The sequence below is a fragment of the Myripristis murdjan genome, chromosome 4 (assembly GCF_902150065.1).
Source record: "Myripristis murdjan chromosome 4, fMyrMur1.1, whole genome shotgun sequence".
NCBI classification, from domain to species: domain Eukaryota; kingdom Metazoa; phylum Chordata; class Actinopteri; order Holocentriformes; family Holocentridae; genus Myripristis; species Myripristis murdjan.
Window position 1 is genome coordinate 5,540,133 of NC_043983.1, and position 17,911 is coordinate 5,558,043.

General features: G+C 40.7%; 2 protein-coding genes across 6 annotated transcripts in view; one reads left to right on the forward strand and one right to left on the reverse strand.

Moving 5' to 3' along the window:
• tdrd5 (tudor domain containing 5) overlaps positions 1-8,492 on the reverse strand; it is a 28,054-nt gene extending 19,562 nt beyond the window's left edge. For 3 of the 5 annotated variants that reach the window (XM_030048894.1, XM_030048893.1, XM_030048891.1), the window contains exons 1-8: positions 8,400-8,491; positions 7,106-7,349; positions 5,836-6,038; positions 3,320-3,629; positions 2,251-2,408; positions 1,359-1,442; positions 1,116-1,172; positions 34-193 (exon numbers count right to left, since the gene is read on the reverse strand). In XM_030048894.1, coding sequence (XP_029904754.1) covers positions 34-193; positions 1,116-1,172; positions 1,359-1,442; positions 2,251-2,408; positions 3,320-3,629; positions 5,836-6,038; positions 7,106-7,349 — 1,216 coding nt within the window. In that variant the 5' untranslated portion in view covers positions 8,400-8,491. Of the gene's footprint in view, positions 1-33; positions 194-1,115; positions 1,173-1,358; positions 1,443-2,250; positions 2,409-3,319; positions 3,630-5,835; positions 6,039-7,105; positions 7,350-7,777; positions 7,800-8,399 lie in introns of those variants that run through there. The other 2 variants (XM_030048895.1, XM_030048892.1) reach the window with 2 other exon arrangements.
• A 2,217-nt stretch (positions 8,493-10,709) lies between these two features.
• Positions 10,710-17,086, forward strand: nphs2 (NPHS2 stomatin family member, podocin). Its single transcript, XM_030049657.1, has 7 exons — positions 10,710-11,001; positions 11,740-11,843; positions 12,952-13,024; positions 13,477-13,559; positions 14,004-14,263; positions 15,463-15,541; positions 16,853-17,086. Exons 1-7 carry the CDS (start codon positions 10,710-10,712, stop codon positions 17,084-17,086), a joined length of 1,125 nt encoding a protein of 374 aa, XP_029905517.1.
• Positions 17,087-17,911: the final 825 nt, after the last annotated feature.

Below are 17,911 nucleotides of genomic sequence, written 5' to 3' on the forward strand. Positions count from 1 at the left end.
AGCAACACACACACATCTCTGGGACACCCATACCTGGTTCGGTGTTGTTGTCTTGTATGTCCATGACAATCCAGTGGTGTCTATTGTTGCTGTCTACAGGTTTCAAGTGGAAGATGTCACTCATAGCACCCACCAGCTCAGTGACACTGACGAAACCACTCTGCAGCACTGGCAGCTCCTCACCAAATAGCCTCTGGTCAACACAAAAAAATCACAGGATTAACTCCTGCCAGGACAGCCACCTACTCTGAACATAAAGGTTGCTTATACTATTGTAAGGTATGTTGGATGAAACAGATTTCAGCATGATTCAACCACAGTAAAACAGTGGCTGAATCATATTAGGGATGCACCGATCCGACTTTTTCAGTTCTGATGTTGATACCGATGCTGGGGCCTTACGTATCGGTCGATACCCGATACTGATTCGATCTTGCTGATTTAAGAAGCTGCAAACCTCAACAGGACGAACACACTAAAGGCATCAGGTGTTATCTCTTTTGGCAAGAGTTTGCATGCTTTTTTAAATACATTTCTGGCAGTGCGGTTTCAGAAAAATATTTCCACAATGGTATATTGTACCTTGGCGCCAAGTAATCCATTAAACGTTGAAAGCCCACCTTTTCGACAGGTGACATTGGTAGCCTATCCAACACAATCAATTCCAGGACTTTCTCTGTTATTTTCATAACTTTGACGCTGTTGTTTGGAAATTTCTCTAGTCTCTGTAGCGCATCTCCTAGTGTTAACTGCTGTGTACCTCCAGAAGGGGCAGCTCCTTTGATCAGTTCAGCTGCTGGAATTCCTCGTGCTCCTTCGTGTGGTGTTTCTAGAGGTGCTTGATTAAATTTGTAGTATTATATCTGGCAGTGCTACCACCACCCCGGCAACATTCATTTTACATACACTGCAAACTGCTGTCGAGCTAGTTGGCGTGCTAAGGGTAAAATAGCTTCATATCGCAGATGCTTTCGTTCGCTCCATGTTGCTTGTGTTTGCAACTCAACTCAGTCAACTCTCGTGGCATGCGGCACACGTGCTGTATGATGTAGCCCGTGTCGCAAAGATTTAAAGGGGAAGGATCGGTCTTACGGATCGGAGCAATACTTTCTTACCTTGTACTCTACAGGCAGATCATGCACTGATATTCCATCACTGTTCTGTCTGACGACCTACAAAATCAAGTATGGATTTTCATTAAAAAATGAACAATATGCTCAACTTGGAAAAACTCACCAGACACTAATGTATAAGTTTCACTCACTTAACACTTACTAAAACAAAATGCTAAGGTAATGTACATCAAATTTTATGTTTACTGAGTTATCCAAAGACCTCTCACTATCATGCAGTCTCACCTTTTGAAGCTTGGCCTTCAGCTCCTGGCTGATGGTACCAGCAATGCCATTGTCCACAATACGCTGGCGAAGCTCCTCTTCTAGCTGAAGGATTGATAAGGCAGAAGCAGAAACCACAATGCTGACAACAAGGTGGTACAGCTGCACCATTAATCGATAGTAACACTAAAAACAAGACTTTCTAGCTGCTGCTACTTTGAGACTTGTTGTACTAAAAAATTGAAAATGTGTTAAGGTGCAAAACTGTGCTAACTGAAAGCAAAATATATGAGCATGATAAATATCAATCATCACAATATTTCACAAAATAGCTGGATTATTAATTTTGCTGTAACTGAGCATGCCTAAACAATGGAAACAAAAATGTGAAGAAGGAGCTGAAGGACAAAAATCCCATTAGCATCACTGGGCATTGACATGGTATAAATGTCAAAATTCCACTTTTTCAGAACCTTTTTTTTCCTTTTAGTTTGTATAGATAAAGATTGTGATTGCATGGCACACTGCCATCATATCATGATATGTTAGATTACAACTGGTCCGCGCTCTACCAGGTGAGCTACCAGAGCACCTACCATTTCTTTTTTCTTGGATTTCCAGTTTTTCCAAACCTATGTAGGTACCCTGCTGTAAAAAGTTGTCAAGTTCATTTGATCCACCCCTTAGTTTGTCACATACGGTGTGTTTGGAATATTAACATTAGGACAGGTCACATCATCTGAAATGCTGCTTTTGAAAACCCCGTACACCGTACAAAAGAAAAAAGACAAACACTATTGAAATCATGTACGAGCATCTGATTTTTGGTTCATGTTCTCATCTTTTGTATTAAGTTACTCATCCATATGTTGGGTGCAGAGACACAACCTCTTTGCTTTCTGTGTGACCAAACCTTGAGGACACGTTTCTGAAAGAGCTGTCCTTCCTGGTGTGAGTCAGGTTCTGGTTCCTGGTTCTTCACAAACACCTCCTCTGACTCTTTAAAGACAGGGCTCAGTGGATTCTGAGTAACAGGGGATGTTGGAGGACTTGGGTTCACTGGCGCTAGAGCTAGAATAAAGACACAGAGATGCTGACTGCGTGAACACTGTGGGATGTTTTGGCATGATGATGGTAACATTCAAACCTACAGATTATCAGTACAAAGCTATAACCAGCTTCAGTGTTTTGGCGTTGTGTCCTTACTTAGAGCACAATGCATATTTTAATAATAAAAAGAATGTGAAAATCAAAATCCAAAAAAAAAAAAAAAAAAAAAAAAAAAAAAAAGAAGCAAAAACTGCAACAGGTACTAACAATAGTCACTAAATTAACACATGGAATGTTTTACTATCAAAATCATCATCAATATTAAAAAGATCACCTTGACTATAGTTAACAAGACAGAACACCTTGACCACAGTGTTAATGATCATTGTTTGCATTCCACTGAATGTGAAACTCAACGTTTTCACTGAATATTCCTATTCACTTCTGACGTAAAGACATCCGAGTGCTTCTACGTAGAAAACAGATACCCACAACAAACTCATGAGAATGCCATATAATGGAGGCCAACTTGCCTTTCTTATCTTTGCTTACAAGAACATTCATCTGTGTAATACATCAACGTGGTGTGCCACCACCTTATTGTGTGTTTATGGTGGTGAACTCAGGCTGGATCATTCTTACCCAAATTTGTGACTGGGATTTTCGATTTGAATGAATGTTCCTGTGTAGATCCAGAATTTCCCTGGTTGGGATCAATAAAGTATATCTATCTATCTATCTATCTATCTATCTATCTATCTATCTATCTATCTATCTATCTATCTAGATTATGAAGTAGGTGGCCTTTTCTTTGAATTCTGAGTACAATGGAATACAGCAACATTAACATTTCCAGCCCAGACTTTCCTAGGAAGTACCAGGATTCAAACCAGCAACTTTACAATCAAAAGCTCATCTTTTCAACAGCTCACCTGGGTGTTTTGTCGCAATCTGTGGTCTGATGTGTGCTGGTACCCTAGAGGAGGACGAGGAGGAGGTTCTGACCAGTTCTGGCCTCACAGGCATGACAATCCTTTGTGGTAGTGGTTGGGATGGTGGTCCAGCCATCATATGCTCCCTCAGGCTCAGAACTGAGCCCAGCCTAGTCTGCTGGATCAGCACCAGGTCCGTTGCTGCCTCTAGCATTTCTCCAATGGAATAGAAGCCGTAGTTGTGGACACGCAGTGGGTAGCCGAAGCAGCGCAGGAAGCTGGCCTCCATTTCTGACAGCCTGAGCGGTCCCTGAGGGAAGGCTACAATGTTAATCCAAACAACTAACCAGTTCACCATAACAGTATTAGTTCTCCACAGCACCAAAAAACCCTGTTTGAGATATCTGGAAAAAAAATCACAGCTTTTAGTGATTTGGAAACTGTAGTCAGTATCATCAATATCAATTTTTTGTGTGTGAGCAAAGTTGACATTTTGGCATGAGAATGGAGCTAGGGGAAGGGCCATGCGGTTGCCAAATTGAGAGGGCTCATACTCTGAGGAGTATGAATGTGCTCAAAATTGTGCTTGATGGAAGTGCTAGAGAGATGGGTGATGAGGTCAGCCTACATATGAAAATGGCAGGGTTGAGGCTCATTGGACCACTAGATCTCACAAATGATGTACATAGGGACATACCAACTAGCATGGTCATCCTTAATACCTGGTGTGGTCAACACAACACTCAAATATTATTTTAACCCTTGTGCAGCCTTAAGGGGTCAAAACATGGCCGCGCTGCGGGACCCTGGAAAACGGACTCGCAGACGCTCGGGTCAGTTTGACCCCTTAATGCTGCACGAGGGTTAATAATCTTATCCTTATAATTACATTTTAAGATTTTCTCTTTAAGAGAAAAACAAAAATAAGAAAACACTGGTGCATCATCAGGTCCTAACAAAATTAAAAAAAATTGTGGATACTAACAAAATAACAAGAAATTTGTTTTTATATCTCTTCCTGCATCTGGCCCAATGTCTCACGTGCCGCACATTATAATAAACGTGAATTTGCAATAGCTGCAACAACATATGTGCATACATCCAGGTGTGCATGCATTGACACACACACGCACGCACACACACACATACACACACACACACACACACACATACACACGCACGCATGCACACACACACACACACACACACACACACACACACACACACACACACACACACACACACAAACTCAAAAACACCTAACCTCCATGGCAAATTTCAACCTCATAGGTATAAAACTACAGTTGATATAAGATGGGCACAGCTTTGTGGACCGGTGAAACGATGGACTAACAGAAGGAACTTCTAATGGGGCCAATGGTGCTTTCCACAAGACTCTACAACAAATGGTTAATAAGTTATGAAAGGGGGCATGGCTTAAGTACAGGGGGCAGGCAAGTGAAAAATTAACTCCACTTAGATCAGTGATGACACCCAACTGTCTATCTGGGTGTGTGTGTGTGTGTCTTTCTACATATTTGGCCATGTTATGTGAATACGTTTACAAGTTAAGCGCCTTTTTGTCTCCCCTGTCACAACTAAAAACAATTTACACACAGGACAACTTGCACCAATGATAGCAGGTGTCATGGTCACTGCTGACTTGTGGTGTTGTTTTAGTATTAGAGTTGGGCAACAGGGCTGTGCAATATCACATATGTATTGTGTGACGATAGAGAAACATCTGTTTCCATGTGGTCTTCAAATATTCTACCTAGTTGGTACAGGAATAAGATAATTTCTCCTCAATTGAAGGTAAGGACTTCTGCTCCTCTTTACACAAAGCAATTCACTGAAATCAGAGGCCTTCATTCAAGAGAGTGTTAAGTATATAATTTTTCGCCCAAAGCTTGGCTACTGAACTAGAACAAATCATACACCACTTTGTCTTTGCTTTTTGCCATTCTTGCTTTTCACTTGGCTCCTTTACAAATGCTTTTTTTTTGCTTGTATAGTGCACTGTGGGTGTACTTTTACTTGTGCTGAGATTTTAACGTTTTGTCTTGTTATTTGTTTGTTTGTTTTTATCTTCATTGTGAATTTGAACATATATTACAAATTGAAGTGTATCATAGTGATCAAGCCTTGTCATTTTCATAGTTATTTAGATTCACCTTATGGAAGTTTGCAAAGACTGCCTTCAAGCCTCTTTCAAGATGAGTGTATTTAGAGCTCCAATCAAGCACCTGACTACACAGCATGCAACTGCATCCCAGCCAAACTTTGCTGAGATCTGAAGATAATAAAGGCATTTGAGCATCAGTGGTGCTGTGATAATGACAGAGATTATTACTCACAGTGCTTTTCCAGGGAGCCAGGTAACTCCTGTTACTGCAGCTGTGTTTGACTACCAGTTTTCAAATCATATGATGATAATCATTAGATTTTTTCATCACAGAGAAAAATTGATGCTTTCTAGAGGTTTGGTGCTTGCAATCATGAGTGCTGAGCCATACCTGGGAGAGCAGATGGCGCAACTGAGCCCTCAGCTGGGCGGGCAGGGCTGGGGGGGCACAACCCCGTCTGGGAAGCACTATCGGGGGGCAATAGCGGGGCGAGAAGAAGCTGATCGCTCTGTTCTTGGTCTTTGTGCCAGGCTTGGGCTTGCGCTGCTTGGCTACCAGCTCTTCCATGCCTTGTGTCAAGTCATCACTAACAGCTAAAGAGGAGACAAAGGTATTCAGAAGGCAGTGGGGAAAGAAGACTTCTGCATCAACCACTGGCAAAATGCTGGTCATTGTTTGTCAGCATCCGCTAAACTATGTTCAGATTACGCTTTCTGTCTGTGTTCAAAAAAAGTTTTTCATTTTTAAGGCAAGGCACAGTGCAAATTCTCTGTGTAGATGTAATAAGCTTTTTAATGTGGAAATCATTCCTTACAGTATTTGCACTGCATGGATATGCTAGCTAACTGTTGAAATCAGAAACAATGATGTATCAGTCACTGCAAAGCTTGGCTGTCTCAGGTCTTTGTCTGTATGACACCACCTGCGACAACTACAATAATAATGGTTTGTGCGAGTCAGGATGGCAATAAATGGCCACCCAGTTTAAAACACCACGTTTAAGATCAGGCAGAATTTCAATTTGCAGAATATAATGTTTAGCTAAATTTAGTTACCAAGTCATCAACAATGCTTTCTTTGCAAACTGTTGCAACTGCTGCATGTGCTGATCTAGGTAACATGGTGATGATAGAAACATCTTGAGTAAAAACCCAAATATCAAATATGCACTGTTTAGATTATTTTATTCATCATTAAAAATATACTGATCACAATTCATAAGTGTCAATGCTATGTACAGTGTTATGTGCTAGGCCAACAATGAGTTCCTGCTAAAAGGAACACTTCTGATGGTCCACTGCCAACACAAAGGTTTTCAGCATATTAAGTTTCATTGTTAACAGAGCAACTTTCCACAAGAGAACAGTGCGTTATCAGTCTATTATGCATGAATGATTTCCGATAGACCCTACACACTTGGCGTGAGTGACCTACATATGTATAAGCATCCAATAAGTTCAGTGCAATCACATTTTCTTCAGAAAAAGCATTTTTTAGTTGGAAAAACTAAGCTACGCAGCACAAATCTATTTTGGGGGGCTTTCTTGCTAATATTATTTGGATTTTGACTACACACCAAATAGTCAAAATGCTGTACATTTGAAAAAATTGCACCGGATTATGTCTTTCTATCGCCTGAATTTAACAACAAGATGCCTACCCTTTAAGACTATGCTCCCATTTGCCATGTAGTTAATCGACACCACATCTGGCATATCCTTGACCATGTCCAATACATTTCGGAAGCCCAGGAGTTTCAGGGGCATTTGATGGCCCAACATGTTCCTGTAGTCCTGCCTCAGCTGATCAGGTTCCAGGCCCATCTTAGCTGAAATGAGCAGGGAGCGAACATCCCTCTTCAGCTTTAACAAAACCTCCTCTTGGTTGACTCTGCCTGTTGACATCTGGAAACACAAGAGGACAGTTGGTACCAAAAACATATGCTGCATTAACTCAGTTTGTTAATCCAGGTGAAAATAATGTCACTTGAACTCTGGTGGCAACAAATAACCTGAAATGTCTTTGTGCTACAACAAGAGAACTGGTAAGAACATAATCCAAACCAGTTAAGGGGGACAACCCCAAAAAGCAAGGGATTATGAGTAAGAGGAGAGCCTGAACTGCTTATTCTATGCAACCATTCCTGAATTTGTTCCTAATAGCTATGAACACCACAGAGGAACACAAACAAGTGCAAGTCCTCCGTGCATACCTTAAAGCCCCCTTCCAGTGATTTCATGACCTGTGTCATTTTTAAAACGCTTCCTTAAACATTTCAGGCATGTATGATTATCTCCACCACATTCACAAGCTCATTCAAAATAAGTCTCACCTGTGCAGCAGGTGTAACCACACCTCTTCCAGTGATTTGCAACAAGCTTTATAACAAGCCTAAATCATTTGTTTACCTTGCAAAATGAGAGTACATAATAATATATCACTTTGTGAAAGGGGGACTTCAGGCTTCATGGACTGAAAACATAATTTTGACACTATGAGCTGCCTTGGTCACAGTTCGTCATGTGACTTCTGTTTACAAGCTCTGCTTCACCGTGGAGGCTGTGAGCCTAAAAGAACCTCGTTTAAAAAATGCAGCTATGCTAACTGACCTTTCCAACTCACTGTAGTTTACACAAAAAGAAAACACAAAAAGCTGCAACTGCTACATGTTTCCAACCCGTGTGACGATTTAAAAGAAAAATACCTGACCAAATAAAATATTGTATATATATTGGTTTCCTAGATATTTGGTGAGGTCATGCTAGAGGGACAGATGGCATGCTACCGTGTTACCAACGGCCAACGGCCAGCAGTTTAAAAGACGAAATTTTCCCGAACTGCATGCAAGACAGGGCAGAGATGTACGGCAGTTTTCATTTCTGAGCAATTTATACTACAAACAGAATGAACTAAAGTGATATCTTCTCAGAAAACGACACGAGGGAAACATGTACCTTGCTCGTGTCCAGTCCCTCAGTCCTGACCCCTCCACCTGGTCAGCTAGCACTTCGTTGTCGGAGACAACCGCACGCTCCGGAGGGCTGGAAAGACACGCCCACGTGGGCTGTGATTGGCCAGAAAATTCATTGGCCTTTGCTGATTCGTTAGCACATTTCCATTCGTTGCCCCACCCAAACGCAGCATCTAAACGAGCTGCAGTAATGAGGAGCACACAGACACCTTGCTGATTACAAAGGTACGGCAGCCGGGAGGGCCTCTGCAGTTCGACATTTTCGTGGTTGCTGTTGATAGAAGGATAGGTAGATATTTAACTTATTATTGTTAATGAAACCTAACCAAAATGAAAAGTAGTTGTGAAAAAAACTTTTTTCTCTACTTAAAAACGACACTTTACAAAAAATGATGACTGAGATTGTGTTATGTCATTACAAAATAGACCACAAATAATAGAGAAATGTTTTTGGTTTTCATTTTGTTTATTTAGTTGGTTCTGGTTTTAAAAAGGCACAATGTTTTGTTGAGTTTTTGCTGCATAACACTTTTTTAATACCCTTTTGAATCTGGCCCCTGAGCTAAACATAAAAAAAACAAAAAAACAAAACAAAACAAAAAAATAAACAATCAGAAAGTTAACTAAACTAGTAAGCCCACTTTAAAAACAAATTAAAAGTAAACTGAAACTGAAAACAAAAAGCAAAACAAATTTTAAGTTAATACAATAGAAAAAAATGCTGAACTAATAACCTTGGCGTGTGTGTGTGTGTGTGTGTGTGTGTGTGTGTGTGTGAGTGTGTCTGTGTGTGGTAATTGCAGAGACACCTAATGCAGTGGAGCCAGAAGCAGAATCAGAGAAGAGGTGCATAGCAGCAAAATGTCCCCACTTTCAAGGATTTTCTATTTGTTTCTCATTAGTATAAGAATACAAGCACACACACACACACACACACACACACACACACACACACACACACACACACACACACACACACACACACTAAATTATGGTATTTCAGAATGAATAAACATTATAAATAGATTCATCACTTTCACAGCTGCGAGCCAGAGGATTAATTTTCAGTGCAATTAAAGTGTGGCTGGGGAGGATGCTGTGTGCCTGTCCTGTAAAAACACACAACAACCACATCAGCTCTTCTGGCAGACAAAGGCATGAGCTGGCACATTCTCATTAAATGCACACAGTGACTCCCTAAGTCTGCCTGGGACAGTTTATCTCACTCGAAACTGTACACTGTACACTTTCAACTCTGAACTACAGACTTTAAGCTCTAAACTCTGAATTGCATGAGCCCTGCACTGTAAACTCTGCATTAAAATGTAAAGTTCGACGTCCAAGGTTCAGAGTCCTGAACTCTAAACTCTGCACACTGAACTCAAGCCTGAAGAACAGAGCAGAAACATCTGATGCACATGAGGAGGCAGGTTGCACTTGTGGCCACATCCAATTAGTCTGCAAAGCTAAATGAAATTGCAATTTGTGCAAAGTGTAATATCCGAATCACAGCACCACCATAAATAAACTATAGTGGATTATCCAGGCATTAAAAAGGTGAGTTGGTGCAAACCCCAGCAAAAATCACATTATCCTCATTTTAGTAGTTTTTTTCAGTAAAGATCCCTTTCGCTAAGGTCACAAATATTATCACAATTGCAGTATATGTCAAAGTAATTGCAATATGCTTTTGTTAATCATATTGTGCAGCCCTACACCCAATCTGAAATCTGAGATCCAGAAATACCCCAGGCCAGCTGGATTTTGTACACCGCATATCCCACAGCCAAATATCATATCATTGCATTGCACATCATTAGCATAAGCTCCGTTTACAGGTGGCCATGTTTGGTTTTCAAAAAAATCAGCAAGTGAATACTAGTGAAACTAAGAGATTCTCTCAGAAAAGATTTTTTTTTTTCATGGTTTGATTTTGAAGTATGGCAGAATTTTCATTAGCATTGCTACTGAACCCTGTACATCATGCCAGTAATGTGCGTTCAACTGAAAATTGTAAATAAAGAGATAGCTTCATATATACAGAGATAGAGAGACTGAAAGAGTGAATGGGTGGTGGCTGGACCTCCCACCACTACTCCCACATTTAAAATCACTGCCCCTAATTTACCTTCCATGCTGTTTTCTTTCATTGCCACCTATAGCCAGCCGAGTACAGCAAAAAACCTCCTGACGTACTCATACAGTCTGCTCCTATAACACAAATCTCCCCGAGTGGTGACATCCCAGCAGCCTTCAGTCCTGTGTTCCTCACCACAGAGCCTGCAGGCAGAAAATGGAGAAAACTCCAAGACCGAAGACATCCAGGAGGGAGAGGGAGACAGAAACCTTGGCTTCTCCAAAAGGTCACCCTCCAAGAGCCTCCAGTGCAGGGAGGCTCCCTGAGGCATCAGCAGCAAGGAGGGAGAGGCCGAGGAAGGAGAAGTCAGGGACGAAGGAGCTGAAAATGGAGAAGGATGTGAAGGTGAAGTCCACTGTGGTGGATGTGGACAACGTGAGGGTGGATGAGGAGAAGGAGCAGAGTGAGGAGAACCTGGGGCTGCTGGAGGTGGGGGAGCAGGAGGATGGTGAGTCCAGACAAAGAGAAATTCTCCATGGGTTGGTGAAAAGCATCACTCTGTTGAAAAAAACATCTGCTTTTAAGTTGCATTAAGAGTTTTTCTGAGTTTCCAAGATCAAGAGAAATGCAGTCCTGTAATCTCTGAGATGGTTGAGGGAACATTTCATGGACGCTAAGTTTCATGTAGCGAATTGTAAAAAGCAAATTGTAGCTGTTTAAATGTACATTTGGGAACAAATGAAATGTAAGCTTAACTTTGAATTCATCTTTGCTATTTGTTGTTTTCTTTATCTTGAGAGCTCATAACTCTAAACTCATAAATCCACAAAAAAAGGGATGTCTTAGGAAGGTGCTCACTAGGAAAAGGTCAAACCCGATTAAAGCTGTTAACCCTTAAATGTTTCACTTATACATCTCATTCAGTGAATGGTAAAAAGAGAAGCAGACAAATTAGAGAATGAGATTTAAGCTTGGCAGTAAAATATGCTTTTGTACAAATTAGCAGCTTTTATTATAGCATTTTGTAATGCTGATTATTGTGGTTAATGTTTGTTGTCATTGCTTTAGTTGATTTTTGCTCTGATTTATGTCCATCTATGTTTCAGCAAATCTTCCCTCTAAGAGTTCAGCCAGAGCTTTGGATGCACTGATGTAAAAAACACTATTACAGTTTGCACACAACAGCTATCTTCTTTTCATGAAATGCTTCATACTGTCTAAATGTAAACTCTGTATGTCTCTGCAGGTGTCAAGCACAGGAACCTGGGAGTGTTTGAGTGGCTACTGATGGTCTTTGTTTTGACCCTGGTTCTTTGCTTCCTCCCGCTTTCCATCTGGTTCTGTGTCAAAGTATGCAATTCTCCATCAGCCAGACAGAAACCACATGCAGTGCACCTCACAGGCAGCCTGTTCTTGTAGAATTTTATGAAATGAACACAACATCTTCAAATGAGCTCTGCAAACAAAGAGCCAGAGAAGTGCGTTTCCCTGGAAGGAGAGCATTACGTGCAAAAGCTTGTGGAAAATCTGTGCGTGATGATTTCTGCCAGACATTTCAGTCAGGCAAAAGAAGATAAGGAGGGGGTTTTCTGTATAGCAGCAGTAAGTGCTGTCTAACAGAAAATCCATCCCAAACTGAGCATATTTTTTTTAGCTTCCCTTTCAAAATCCTCTTTATTGCTGTTAAACCTACATACAGTACCTGCTGAAATTGACTGGAAGGTAAACTCAGTTTAAGAGTAGCTATATGACAACTAGGGAAGCTTCATGTGAGTGGCCTCACAGAAGCACTGAGCTGTCTGTGGAGGTGATTTTGGAATCCAGAAAGTGGACTGAAGTGTTGCTGAAGTTGAGGCTGAAGGTAATGCTAGGGATCCTTTTCCATAATGTTGTCAGACACTTAATAATAGTAATCTGAACCTGTCGGTGGTAAAAACAAGCACTTTTAGTGGACATTATTTGATGGGTGAACTTGCCCTGTATGATTACGTTGCAATATTACCATATTGCAGCTGCCAGATGGAGCACTCTCACTCAATATAGGACCAATTTCAAAACTTTTTGTACTAATATGTCATTTGGACCCCAAAAGGGGGAAAAAATAGGGTCCAAGGATAATCTGACTATTGAAAAATAATAATTATAAAAAGATTTGCATAATCTGGGGGCAAAAGTAGCATCCATTGTAGTGCCTTGAGCTTGCAAAAAGAGATCATTTTCAAACAAGAAATAATTTTGGTAATGGGGTGCTTTGTCTTCTCTGCTGTCCAGGAAAGAGCCTGTGGACTATCAGAATGCGGGCAGACTGATAGAATCAAGAGTTACCAGAAAAAACATGGCCATCTGAAATAGTATAGAGGATAATTGCTCAAGAAAGTTGGTGTCTCATATGTTTTGTCTTGCATACTCTTCCTCCCATCCATATGGGCTGTTTGACAGTGCCTGTCTTGATTGACAGGTGGTGAGGGAGCATGAGCGAGCCGTGATCTTTCGCCTGGGCCATCTGCTGAGGGGAAGGCCCAGGGGACCAGGTCAGTGTGTCAGAGGTGATTTACAGAGTGCTGCTATTCAGTGTGTTTGATTAAAGCAATTATTGTTCAGAATTTACATTATATGTAGGCCTAAAGGTTTAACAAGATATTTCCATGATTTCCTTAAAGTAAGTCAGAATGTTTCTGAGACCGTAACACAGTCCTTCCCCTCCTGGTTTATTCAAGTTATTTTTCAGTCTGGTTTCCACTCCAGCTGGAAACCAGACTGAAAACGTTCAGTTATTATGTGAAACCAGTTGAAAAACATATTCTGCTACATTCCCTGACCAGTGGGGACCTGCAGCACAGACATTACAAGCAGCCAATAGTAAGGAGGTCAAGTGTGAGGTGACTCAGTAGAAACACATTCCCATAGTAGGAAAAAGAAAGAAAGATGAGCCAGGCTTAATGGTTTGTAATACTGCAGCCCTTTTCCTCCCTCCTCTCTCCAGGCCTTCTGTTCTACCTTCCGTTCCTTGATGTGTGTCAGAAAGTTGACATCCGCCTGAAAATGCTCAAGGTTCCACCTCACACGGTACAAAGCAAGAAGAAAACACAAAACACAGGCTACACTGAAATATTCAAAGCTCAGTCTGCTTTTGCATCTCTATGTAGGCTTCATAATGAAGAAAAAACACTTTTTTTTTTTTTTCAAAAAGTAACCCTTCTACAAACATTATTGCATCTGTTATTTATTTCACAGCAGAATTTTTAGTTGGGACAACAGTTAAAGGTGCACTATACAAAACTGTTAATGGTTGGTTGAAATGTGAACTTTAACTAAAATCATTAATGTGGAATAAGCAGGCAATTTCAGTAAGTGGAGCCAAAATAATGTGTTAAATGTTTGTTTTTAAATGATGAAAAACAATGGCATGCCGTGATGTTTAATTATATGTCATGCATATAAAAATGATCAGAAGTAAACTACTCATCAACACACAAAGAGATTGCTCTAAATTTCCCTCCCTGTGCCCAGGTGGTGACGAAGGACTTGCTGAGGCCAGAGCTGAGCTCGGTGTGTTATTACCGAGTAGAGAACGTGGCTCTGTGCAGCACGGCCGTGTCCAGCCTGACCTCGGTGCTTCAGACTCTGGTCCAGGCGGCAGCCAGAGACGTGCTGGCCCAACACAAATTCACCCACATCCAGTTGGACAGGAGGAGGCTCGGCCAGCAGATACAGGCAGCTGCTGACTCTGTAGCCTGCCGCTGGGGTGTCAGGGTGGAGAGAACTGACATGTGAGTTTGATGTTAAAAACTGAACTTGGTGTTGGCAGGAGACCTGGGCATGATATGAATTCACGTGGTGGTGAAATGTACTGATTAACTGAAGGAAGACACAAACGCAGAGAATGTATTTTACGAAGGCCAAAACACACTCTAGGTCAGAATAAAACAAAAATCAGGAAAAAGGACCCCTAGGGAGACACATAGAACCAACATACACAAAAGACAATCAAATAACGGAGGATATAACAGAGAGAGAGAGACGGGATGACAAAAAGAGAAAGACAGGAAACAAACAGAAAAAGAGAGAGACTGTTAGAGCACAGCAAAACAGTTCTAAAAATAACTTTAACCACATAAAAAACATGATCAAAGTAGATTATGCCAGTATAAAGAACAACCAGTCCTGGTAGTCTTTTTGTTCATGTAATTACAGTTGTGTGTGTATCAAGATTACTATCTGGAAGTTACCTGTACTGAAGTTACCTGATCTACCTTTCAATTCAAACAGGAAGAAAACCAGGAGAAGAGACATTTAATTTCCTCAAAAACCACTACTCAATGCTTTGTTCATGTTCATGTGCTAAAAGTGTATTTTGAGAGTTGTTTTGCTGCTCCATGGAAATGAATGGAGAAATAGAAAATACAGTACTTTGGATTATCAATCTGGAGCAACTAATGAGGATATTTTACCACCATGTGGACTCACACCAAGGTCACTATACAGACCAGCATTTTCCCAAAGTTATCTTTGTAATCCATGACCCTTATTGACATCTATCTGCCAGTAATTTGGAAGGTCCCCCACATTTTTAGCAGCTTACGTTACTGCTTTTAATTTTCTTTTCCTTGTTTTTTTTTTTGTGTTTTTTTTTTGCTGTGGTTTGAGTTTCTGTAGGTGGCACTCCTTTCTTTGTCTGTTAAGATATGGCAGCTATCATTTGTCACAATAAATAGTTATTCTATTTATTCCAAATAAACTGCAGCTGCTTCCGTTAACATGAAACAAATCCCTTCCAGTTGGGCAAAGAATTATTAAATAATTAACATCCTAAATAATAAATAATTACTAAATGTAAAGGCTTTTGTGAACTGGCCATAAGTTAAATCATAGAATCATAGTGAAAGGTCATTTCTTCAAACAGATAAATCTTTTACTTTAATGTGCCCACTGACCAGAGTGGATTATGTTGTGTTTGATTTCTTCTCAGAGAGGAGCTGAGTCTTCCTGCGGAGTTACAGCAGAGTCTGGCCGCTGAGGCAGAGACCAGGAGACAAGATCATGTCAAAGTAAGAAATGACCCAACTACTGATATCTCAAACACTGATTTTTACACTTAAAAGTGACAGTTTGGATTTTTATACATATAGTCTATTGGAGTTTAATACAAAAGAATGCTCCGCAAAGAATGAAGTAGATACAGATCGGAAAACAACACAAAGGTGGCACAAAGCTGAAAGAATGTTTAGATGGATGCACAACACATTTTTTTGGTTTTCATTTTCAGCACTCTTTTCAGCCCCATGGCGTCCAAAAAGCACAACTATTTTATGGCAGACAATTTCGAGTCTCTATCTTCTTCATTCATTTTGGAGCAGTCCCCTCCCGGTGAAGCTCACGACACGGAAGGAGTTAATGAACCAGTCTTGGTGGATGAATTACAGTTACATGGATCAACAAATACCACGATATTTGTCCAATATATGGGACAGGGGCAGTTTTGCCGCCAGTGGAACAGCCAGCTGTGTATTTCATGTGTGCCAAGGGACTCCTTTTTTGTCAGCAAAATAAGTTTGGGTTGATGCAGCAAGCAGTTTGCTGCTGCAAATACACACCAAAGATCATGCATGTCATGGTAAACGTTTTAGGTGAAACATGGTTTATTATAGCAATATAGTAGGTTAATAATGATTAAGCCATCATACGCCTACCCATTTTTATGTACTCTGCCTAAGTTTAGTTTGAATCTAACAAACATATTTATAACACAAATTGCAGAAGCGCTACAGCAGACCAGCTTTGTACTCAGGCAACAAACAGACAAAGTGAAGGAGGGTTGAAATGGCAAGATGGCTTTACTAAAGCATCCCAGAGTTCATTACCACAGAATTAAGTCATGAGATATAGGTTCTCTATGTCATATAACGTTATATACAGAATCACTGTGTAGGATGGAAAGCACAGTATTTGCATTATTTAGTTATCCTGGGAAGAACTGACTCTGGTGTGAACATCAGGCCGCTGCTACAAATGTAGCATCAACACAGCTCTCCATGTATGGCAGTGTCACTAACTCTCAGTTGTTCAGACAGCCTTACAACCACTTTGGTCTCTTATCCAGCCTGCAGTGTTGTTCCTTCACTTTCTTTCTGTTCCTCTCAGTGTTTCTATTCGACACATGGAGCAGTGCAAATTTGTTCTTTGGGCGCCAGGGCAAGTGCATTTGGCTTGATGTGGTGAAAGACTTTTTGTGCAGTGTAAGCTATGAAAACACTGAGTTGGTCCACATGGGTTGAGTTATTTTACCTTTTCCAAAAAAAGATTGTGGTTCTTTGGCCCTGTCTGCTGATGGTCATAACCCCTCTTCTGCTCTCTTCTAGGTAAAAGCAGCAGATGGAGAGAGAGCTGCCTGGGAAGCATTCAGAGCTTACCTCCACCTCCTCCACCCCACCCTGGTCCTTCCGCTACCCTCCGACTTCCTCAGCCTGACCCCTGACCTTTCACCCCTGCCTCCGCCACCACCTCCTCCCCCTCCCCCTACCACAGAGGAAGAGATGAGGGAAGGGGAGCAGATCCGTGAGGGGGAATCGGGGACTGACTCACCCATGATGTGACAGAGAGGGACCGTTAAAATGAAATGTTTCCTTGTGTTGTTACGGTAAATGAATGCAATTTGTGTGTAGCTGTACCATGAACACCCTCTCTATTAGAAACTGAGCCAATTGTGGTATTAAAAATGTGATATTTTCAATCGCAAAATCCTTTATCTGACACACTGTTGACATGAAATGCCAGCTTAATCAATGACAAATTTAATGTTTGCTCGACTACTTATTGTCAAGTTTTTGATTCCATAATTATAGTAATAGTTTTAATGGAGTGTCTGTTCAGGACTGTGGACTAAATACAGATTATTTTTCACATATTTCACGCTTGTGCACACACAAATATGTCCTTTGATTGCATGAAACAAGAAAAATACATGGAAAGATAAAGTGTGGGGCAGGGTTCTGCAGCCTATACATGGACATTTTAATTGTTTGTTAAAATAAAGTAGAGAGCTGTGAACCTGAATAATTGTGTTTACTTCAATACAATTTCAGCTCTAATGACTTTATAATCAAATGTTTTCCTCCAAGCTAATACAGTTACAGCTCAGATAACTTTGTTTGCTGGCGCCTGTATTATCTTACATTGATCCTGAGATCACATGAAGCTTTGTGTGACATTTTCCTGAATAATTTGCTGTGCTGGGCCTCAGCATTGAGGGGTTTGAGAGCCTCTGCTGTATATAGTCACTCAGAAATATATTTTGCAATATTAATTTAATAATGTGCAAGTCTTGAAAAATTTGGTAACTGCACAAACAGGAAATACATGGGAGAAAAAAAAATGTGTCCATGTAGTTTCATGTAGTTCCTGATCTAATTTTCGTTCAC